At 36.3% G+C, this 9455-nt stretch overlaps 1 protein-coding gene across 2 annotated transcripts; it reads right to left on the bottom strand.

Annotated features, from left to right (window-relative positions):
- Window positions 1-267: 267 nt before the first annotated feature.
- Window positions 268-6618, bottom strand: LOC135693036 (uncharacterized). Of its 2 annotated transcripts, XM_089112352.1 has the most exons (7): window positions 6380-6467; window positions 4565-4664; window positions 3128-3530; window positions 2158-2289; window positions 1623-1714; window positions 933-984; window positions 268-494 (listed from the first exon to the last, which is right to left on the bottom strand). In XM_089112352.1, the coding sequence occupies exons 5-7, from the start codon at window positions 1627-1629 to the stop codon at window positions 320-322; spliced, it is 234 nt and encodes a 77-aa protein (XP_088968478.1). In that variant the 5' UTR covers window positions 1630-1714; window positions 2158-2289; window positions 3128-3530; window positions 4565-4664; window positions 6380-6467; the 3' UTR covers window positions 268-319. The 2 variants fall into 2 exon arrangements, with proteins under 2 accessions (XP_088968478.1, XP_088968477.1); XM_089112351.1 differs by lacking the exons at window positions 268-494; window positions 933-984 and having other exon boundaries at window positions 6380-6618.
- Between the last annotated feature and the right edge of the window lie 2837 nt (window positions 6619-9455).

Here is a 9455-nt window from a genome sequence, read left to right as displayed (position 1 = left end):
CCTCTTAGGCCTGCACATTATGACAAACTTCCGGCCTCTTTAAAAACTTTGTGAAAGTAATATCTAATTGCAGAAGGTGTTACACACATGAACAACAAGAGTGTTGGCATCCGAAACAGGACTTGATTTGCACCAGGGAAATCAGAGAACGACAGGTCATTTCTTCTATAAAATTTTCAAGTCCCTCCTTTTGATGAAAGCATCAAATCTCCCTGTTTCGACCACCGACAAAATCTATAAAATATGAGTACATTCCTCCTGGTCAGACAGCATTAGGTCTAGTAGAGACGATTAAAATATCTAAAAATTTAGTCCTAACTTAACCGATATCTAATTTGCATGGGCAGCCCGGCAAAAAAGCTCCTTCTAAGAATGCGTTCAGAGCGACTTGGATCAATAAGTCCTGCTGAGTATTGGTTGCCTCGGCAACCTGCTCCTCCACAGAACTCTCGACTTGCGGGAGAAAGTGATGCAACCAAAGGTCTTCAGCCCAGCTGCAAAGAAAAGGATACCTTATGTCATAATAGCGCAGGGTTTCTATTTTCAAACGAGGAAGGGGAGAAGGAAGACGGCATGCAACTTACCAAATATGACATTAAGGCCGTATTAGACACAAGAACAAGCAGAGGCGCAGTATTATCTAAGGCGCACGAAACATAGAGCCTATGGACCATAGGAACTTTTGCTTAGGCCTAGGCACTTATGATGACACCTTTTTGCTTTCTGTACAGTATGTATGTAAATTTCGTCACGATAAAGCGATTTCCCAGCACATTTCTACAGAAAGCACGCGACTAAGCCGCCTTCTTCGAAAGGGAACCAACAACTCCAGAAAGATTGTGAATGTTGTCTTAAGTCTTCATTTCATCAACATCAACAGAATCAACGTATAATGTTACGAAATTATGTGACATGAAACATGAAATCATTACCTTTTAAGGCCGGCTGAATCACTGAAAGGAGCAGACAGAAACAGCCCAAGATCTGCGAAGAAAACAATGACAGTGCGTAATATGCAGATTTGTTAATCGTGCTTAGATCCTGTCTTGACACAAACGGCCAACGAACTAACAGAAATTTATGAAACACATTGCAGTCAGATTGGCTTGACTGTCCATAAAATGATGGCTTTGTGTGTAACAATACAAAGTGCTTTTCGAATCGATTCATGTTTGCATCCAAATTACAGAACAATTTAAAATCAACTAGCAAAAATTAAAGAGACTATAAACTAAGTGATCTGATCAGAAGGCACATTCTTACATACTCTCAATTCCATAAAGCAAGCTGGAAATCGTCCCTTTGGTACCTACAACTAGTTAGCTTTGAATCTATTTTGATATATTTTTCAGTAAAAACCAAAATGGCACTGAAGATACTGAGAAAAATGAGTGTGACTTTATTTGGTTTCGGTGACATTATCAAAACAAGTGTTTGAGCATTTTATGGCCGCACCAGGTGACATTGAGCCTAAGCAGATATACGATGAAACAACTTTTACACAAGTGACAACGAATTACGAAACAAAGATACACAATTGAATGGTTCGACCTTTGGCATCTACAAAAACTGAACTTCAAATTTTGAAAATAAAATGAACATGATTCACAATAACGACAAACCTGGCATATCCAATTTAATGTCTAGCTTTTCAAGATCGATTCTAGATCTTCTGTAAACATCGCTTATCCAGGAGCTCCAGTTATCAATTTCCCTAAAAATGGATCAAGCAATATTCAGAGATTGTGAACAGGGAAGAACTTAAAACGTTTCTGAAACTGTGAGTGACTTGACAATTAACGTCACATGGGAGTGTGATTGGATTGTAAGAAAGGTTTCTAAATTAAAATTGACATTAAAGCTATAAATCTAATTGTTCACATTTCACAATTGTGCTACAGTTCGCATTAGTCATGTGCCAGGTGGAGAGGGCACTCGGAAGATGGCACAAAAAAGAAAACTGAAAATCTGAAGACTCTGCCAGATTGAAATTATGAAAGCACCTGTTCACACAATGAAAAGCAGTCCCATAGAAAATTAAACCTTAAATTGGAAAAAGTAGCTTGTAGAAGTGAGAGAGCCAATAACCCGTCTATTAAAAATCTCGCTGCCATAACACTCCTGTAAGTGTAAAACCTAAACTACAAAGATATTCACCTGAAGTTTAATCGGCTTTCTGAATTTCGTGTTGCCTTTTGTCGGAGTCAACGTTGCAGAAGAACAGGCATGGTTGGTGGGAGATCAATTAACTTGAAAAATCTATGAATTCCTTGCCCAAATCGGTCCATGCTGGAAAAAAGTGAGCACTTAAAACAAGTAAATATAGAGTATTAAAATCTTGGCTGCAAATGGCTGGAAAAAAAGCCAGAAATAGGCAACAAACACTGATAAAAAATCAATACTGAATAATATAAAGATTGTTGCTTTACAAGTAGTTTTGATACACACAACGTCCCCATAAAATCTGAGTAAATTCAAAGTGTTCATTTTTGAACTGAGACCAAAAAACTCATGCATAGTATGAAAGGGTTAAAATATCCTTGCTTTGGCAAACTAGATCTGAAGCAATCGACTTCAGATGTACAAATCTGAATTCTGTTGATGCCACATCTCTTAGTCGCATGAGCAGGATTAGTCAAAATGATATGTTATTTCAAACTCTGACAGGGAACATGGTGCTCAAGGTTGGGTAGAAGTACGATTTAATAAAGGGAATTTTTGTCTCATGGAACTTTTGTCTCCTTTCTAGCTCTCATGGATAGCGCTCTATCAGCCTTATAGATACGTTAGCAGCTGTAAATATCATCAGCTGTACCGTCTTCAAAATATATGTCCCTTAATAGCTCAGGCTATCGACACACGGTAAGGCAATTCGGAAGGCTGAAGGTTGGGCTCTATCCTTTATTTAGGAAAGGACTAACAACGACAAGAAACTGGCCATCCTTTGTCTCCATGCTTTGGCCTATGGGCACGGCTCGCATACAGGAATCGCCTGTACTTTAAGCAAGACAGTTGATGACAAAAAATAAATTATATTTCCAACAATTAATACCACCTTGACTCTCCAACTAGCAATGAAAAGCGGAAACCTAACATACTGTTGTTCTATACTGTAAGGGTTATTTACCTTGTCTTCGTTGCATATGCAAGTACGATGACGTCATTTTGCAAATAGTAAAGCTGACTGTTCACTCCAATGCCATTTCTTAGATAGAAGGGTTCTTCTGTTCCACGTTCCACGTATCCTTTATTTAGGGAAGGACTAACAACGACGGGGAAGCTAAAGAAAACGAGAATAGAACAGTATCTGCATTTTGGGGGGGGGGGGGGGGGGAGTGATGAATCTGCATTGAAGGAACTGGCCATCCTTTGTCTCCATGCTTTGTCTCCATGCCATTGCTTAGATAGAAGGGTTCTTCTGTGCCAAACAAAGACATCCGAAGATAATTTTCGATTAAGGATGAAATCAACGTCGATCAGAATAATTGTTGAGCACTTCGGTCTCTCGCGATTCACCTCAACTAAAGCTCCTAAAAAGGAACAACAAACTGCATTGCAATGGACTCGCCTAAGCTCATTGATCACTCAATACAACACCGTTTGAAGGTGGAAATGGGGTGCTATGGAGAAACTTTTTCCAAGCACCGTATGTGGCAAAAGGAACAATAGCGTAATTTTCAAGCATTCTTTTAACATTTTACTGAAATGTAATAGGCCAGAATTGGAGTTATTTTTGTTAATTTATCATAATTATTTTTCACAAAGACGCAAAAAGTAAGATTTCCAATGTCCACCAGGAGAGCTACAATTCCTATCACTGGCAAGATAGCCAAATTTCATCCAACCTAACATATCAATTAATTCGAATGCCTTTCCTTGTAAAACACTTTGAGATGTTTCGAAACACATTGATTGATCTAGAATTATTAAACAGCCATATCCGTTATGTATCAGAACAAGAAGACAGTTAAAATGTGCGTCAACATATGGTATGTGACTTTGTATGACAACTTATATAGCAATATATGCTAGGGTACATATTTAGCAGATAACAGAAACATAACATGATTTATATTTTTGTGAAAACAAATTATATATTTATAAATGAAATCTATGAAAGTAATTATGATTTCTAGTACGTCCTTTCATAGGTTATCGGCAAATAGCATTTTTTTGAGAAATGGTTGATTCGTTCGTAAAAAATACACTCTTTCACTGCTGTTTGAATTTATACATGTGAACAAGAATCACTCAAATAAATGTGCTCCAAAAACGCTTAGCCAAATCAAGTGCTTCCAATCAACTACTGTGCATGTCTTTGTGATACAAATAAGTAATCTGCCTTCAAAAAGAAATTATTACCTTTCCTTTTCAAAAACCCTCGCGCATATAAACAACTCTCACATGGAATTTTCCAAGGTCTTTTTGGACTCTGCGCAGTAGCCCGGAAAGTATGGCAAAAATCAGGCATGGGAAATGCATTGGATTGAAAGTTCTAGTAAAAACCTATCAATGGGACATATAAGGGGTGCATAATAAAACACAAATTTACGGAGATACCAACCATATTCTCGTAACAGTTTCACAAGTTCCTGAGCAGTGCAAATCTCATTCTCTTCAACGCTGGCAATAAAACTTGTCTTGCCTCTAATTTCGTCCATGGTCTGATTGAAAAATAAATTTCATCCTTGCAAGTTACATGCAATACTGGATATACGTATAAAGATATAGCTCAAAATAAAATGGGATTCTCAGCTAATTGTGTGCATATAATCAAGCATATAGCTCATTATAAATTAATTAAATTAGTGAACATGCCCTTTCGTGCAGAGTTCTTATCGAATTCTGAAAAAATCTCAAATGACATGATCCTGTAACAAACGCTTTAAAACCCCTTCCACATAGACGCTTACGTGAAAACAGAAAACATTTGTTTCGTTTCCATTTAGATGAGAAAGCGAACTTTGCAAACGTACACTAGTGTCTCTAATAGAAGGGGGAGGTAATAGAAGGGGGTGTTCATGTCGACCAGATTTCAATAGAAGGGGGTTGCTAATAGAAGGGGGTGTTTATGGCGACCAGTTCTCAATAGAAGGCGATTGCTAATAGAAGGGGGTGTTCATGTCGGCCAGTTTTCAATAGAAGGGGGTGCTAATAGAAGGGGGTGTTCATGTCGATCAGTTTTCAATAGAAGGGGGTTGCTAATAGTAAGGGGTGTTCATGTCGGCCAGTTTTCAATAGAAAGGGGTTGCTAATAGAAGGGGGTGCTCATGTCGACCAGTTTTCAATAGAAGAGGGGTGCTAATAGTAAGGGGTGTTCATGTCGGCCAGTTTTCAATAGAAAGGGGTTGCTAATAGAAGGGGGTGCTCATGTCGACCAGTTTTCAATAGAAGAGGGGTGCTAATAGAAAGGGGTGTTCATGTCGGCCAGTTTTCATTAGAAGAGAGTTGCTAATAGAAGGGGATGTTCAGGTTGGCTAATTTTCAATAAAATGTCAGGAAACTTCAATGGCAAAGGGGAGCTAATAAAAGGAGTGGATATTGGTAAATCTTTTAATTAAAAGGCAGTGGAATTAGTAGGATGGTGACACTGGTTACTTGATAATGGATAGATGGTTAGAGATAAAGATAGACAAACATAACAGGGGGAATTATGACAATTAAAAAATAACTACATAACATAACAAGGGGAGTTATTGACAAGTGAAAATTGCGTGTCCCGGTCATGACAGATTTGTAAAATTAGACAGAAGGGGGTGCTAATAAGCGACAGGGGGAGGGCAAATTCTTCTGAAATTAATACACGGGGGGCCCGTCTATTAGAGACACTAGAGTATTTGTGAAGACGCTGCCACTTAATGGCAAGGAATTTATCACGGAGATTAGGTTTACTGAGCAAGGTGTTCTTATAATCCAAGAGTCAATTATACAAAAATATACACATCGTACTGCGCAAAAAGAATCGTGACGTAATATGATACTACGTAATATTACTTACGCTGAAAATCTCAGATTTGGGAAATGAATAGGAAACAAATTTTCTTTATGTTTGGTGAATTTGGTGAAAACAAATTTTCTATCACGGTGAGCTTATTTTTAAGCAAGTTTTCATATTAAAATATCCAAACAAAATAATTTTTTATTCTATACAAGGGAACAAACAACAGACATGAAAAGTAGAAAATTCATTATTAATCAAATTAATGCAACTTGTTATAATGACACAACCCAAAGAATAATATGCACTTAGAAAATCTTCTAAATCATTGAAAGTAAAGTTAATGTAGCCCCCGTCTAGAGAAAACGACTTTCTAAGCAACATACATTAACTGCTGTCTTACCGGTTGATATCATACGGAGGATACTGTAGACAACATACCTTGAGCCAATGGGAGAAGCAGGAAATGAAATGCTTAGCCTCTATCGTGTCGTCAGTCATGAACAGCGCATTTATGTACCGCTTAATCTGAAAATGGAAATCATATATGTTATGTGGAAATAAAATCATTACTGTCATCAACAGTGGGTGTATTTTCAAATAAGTTAAAAACTTCAAGCTATAACAAAAATTCAAGCTATAAGAATAGCTCACCAATCTGCAATATTCTTGTAACGAAGTATTTTCTAAAGACGTAGATTATGCCACTGAGTCAAATGTTGAAGTTGTTTCATCTGAAAAGCAATGATTAAAAAGTGTTGTCACCGTTAGGACAAAAGCTTTAGGACAATGAAAATTGCTAACGATTAATCAATTTGTCGTTACGAAAATTAAACTAGACACCTCTAATCAGAGATAAACAATTATTGAGAATATTGTTAAGAATATATATAAACTTTATCAAATAAAGAAAACCAAAAAAGAGCATTTTTCGTGCAGTTATCAACTACAACGTAAAAGTGCATTAATAAAAAATCCTTTTATGTTAGACCATAACTTAAAAGCAGAAATTTAGGTTCATCTTTAGTCTAAAAAGAAAGGAAAGAGGATAGATTGACCAAGCTCTCAAAATAAGTTAAAATATGTTTAGGGATAACTCATATTCAATCTAAAAACAAGTGGTGCTCTCTCCTCGATTAGCCCAACTACTCAGAGAGTCCCTCCTCAAGGAATTCCCCTTCATACAATTTGATATGTAGGCTATTATTTCTCTGTTGTTTTTAGATTTGTGCTTAATTTGTATTGTGTGTAGTATTGTATTAATGTAACTGATAATTTGTATGTAGTTGAATTTTTAAAACAGGAGACGGAAAGTGAAAAATAAGAGTTGTCCTGAAAAGCAAGTTCGAAACTTTCTGAATGTTGATGACACCGTATCAAAAAAGGTAATGAATTTGAAAATGTAAGGTAACGTAAGTTAAATTTTTTGTGGTATTCCAATTGCATACTCATTTGATGAATTACGTAGTCACTCTAACACTGGGATTTTTCTTCTAACAAAATCAGTACCATATCAATTTGTGGTTGACGTCAGTAAAAACTGGCGATGGACAAGAACAAATCTGGGGGATTTCTTCATTTTCAATAAGAATTAAGAAGAACTTCTAGAACTAATTCGATGATTTCAGCCAATGAATTGTTTGATTTGATTTGACGGAGGGAGGCTCCCTACAAGGACCGAAACTCGTGAACGTTTTCTAAAGCGAGTTGAGACTCTTGGAGGGGAAAAGAGGTTAACATGTTGCAACAGTACCTTTGAGACGAATGGTCAGGTAAGGTTTCGATCTATCTTGCCATGCTGCTGTCCAAGGCGTGATACCTGCAGGAAACCCTCTAGGCGTCCAGGCAACAGATCCTAGCTCAAATCGAATGACGCTTGACTGGAAAATCGCTGTAAAACGGAGAAAGGCTAAGAAACTGGCAAAACACATCGCAAGTTTCAAGGGATGTTGAAAAAGTTGAAAAACCTTGGAATGTTTCAAAGAAGTTTTTTTACTCGAAACAACCTAAAAAGCCTCTAGTTACGTTCTGAACACCATTTCAGGTCGTTTCTGTGAAATTTATGCTGATTTTTTGAAAATAAGGACTTGGTGATTTTTGAAAAATTCATGACCCCGGACCTGCAAAAAAAATGAAAAATCTTGAAATTTTTAAAAAAATTTTTTTCACTCGAAACAGCCTAAAAAAGCCTGAAAAGTGAAATTTATGCTGATTTTTTGAAAATAAGGAGTTGGTGATTTTTGAAAAAATTCATGACCCAGGACCTGCAAAAAAGTTGAAAAATCTTGAGATTTTTCAAAAAAATTTTTTTACTCGAAACAACCTAAAAAGCCGCAAGATACGTACTGAACGCCATTTCGGGTCTTTTCGGTGAAATTGATGCTGATTTTAGGAAAATAAGGACTTTGTGATTTTTTAAAAAAGTCATGACCCCGGACCTGCAAAAAAGTTGAAAAATCTTGAAATTTTTAAATAAAATTTTTTTACTCGAAACAACCTAAAAAGCCTGAAGATACGTTCTGAACGCCATTTCGGGTCGTTTCGGTGAAATTTATGCTGATTTTAGGAAAATAAGGACTTTGTGATTTTAGAAAAATGTGATGACCCCGGACATGTAAAAAAGTTGAAAGTTCTTGAAATGCTTATAAAAATTTTTTTTACTCGAAACAACATAAAAAGCCTCAAGATACGTTCTGAACGCCACTTCAGGTCGTTTCAGTAAAATTTATGCTGATTTTTTTAAAATAAGGACTTTGTAATTTTTGAAAAAATTCATGACCCCGAACCTGCAAAAAAGTTGAAAACTCTTGAAATTTTTCAAAAATTATTTTTTACACGAAACAACCTAAAAAGCCGCAAGATACGTTCTTAACGCCATTTCGGGCCTTTTCGGTGAAATTTATGTTGATTTTAGGAAAATAAGGACTTTGTGATTTTTGAAAAATTCATGACCCCGGACCTGCAAAAATGTTGAAAAATCTTGAAATTTTTCAAAAATTATTTTTTACTCGAAACAACCTAAAAAGCCGCAAGATACGTTCTGAACGCCATTTCGGGCGTTTTAGGTGAAATTTATGCTGATTTTAGGAAAATAAGGACTTTATGATTTTTGAAAAAAGTCATGACCCCGGACCTGCAAAAAGTTGAAAAATCTTGATATTTTTCAAAAATTATTTTTTACTCGAAACAACTTAAAAAGCCTCTAGATACGTTCTGAACGCCATTTCGGGTTGTTTTGGTGAAAAGTATGCTGATTTTTTGAAAAAAAGGAGTTGGTGATATTTGAAAAAACTCATGACCCCGGACCTGCTAAAAGTGGAAAAATCTTGAAATTTTTAAATAAAATTTTTTTACTCGAAACAACCTAAAAAGCCTGAAGATACGTTCTGAACGCCATTTCGGGTCGTTTCCGTGAAATTTATGCTGATTTTAGGAAAATAAGGACTTTGTGATTTTAGAAAAAAGTGATGACCCCGGACCTGTAAAAAAGTTGAAAGTTCTTGAAATGCTTGAAAAA

This window comes from Rhopilema esculentum, chromosome 3 (genome assembly GCF_057945365.1).
Source record: "Rhopilema esculentum isolate cy_ngs chromosome 3, ASM5794536v1, whole genome shotgun sequence".
NCBI classification, from domain to species: domain Eukaryota; kingdom Metazoa; phylum Cnidaria; class Scyphozoa; order Rhizostomeae; family Rhizostomatidae; genus Rhopilema; species Rhopilema esculentum.
This window is presented reverse-complemented; position numbering and strand designations above follow the sequence as displayed.

Excerpts from the sequence above, each read along its gene's own strand:
- LOC135693036 (XM_089112351.1), bottom strand. The coding sequence starts at position 6,517 with ATGACAGTAATGATTTTATTTCCACATAACATATATGATTTCCATTTT. Across the intron at positions 4,665-6,379 it reads GCTTCTCCCATTGGCTCAAG|ACCATGGACGAAATTAGAGG; the intron begins GTATGTTGTCTA and ends TTTTTCAATCAG. Across the intron at positions 2,290-3,127 it reads GCATATGCAACGAAGACAAG|CATGGACCGATTTGGGCAAG; the intron begins GTAAATAACCCT and ends ACTTTTTTCCAG.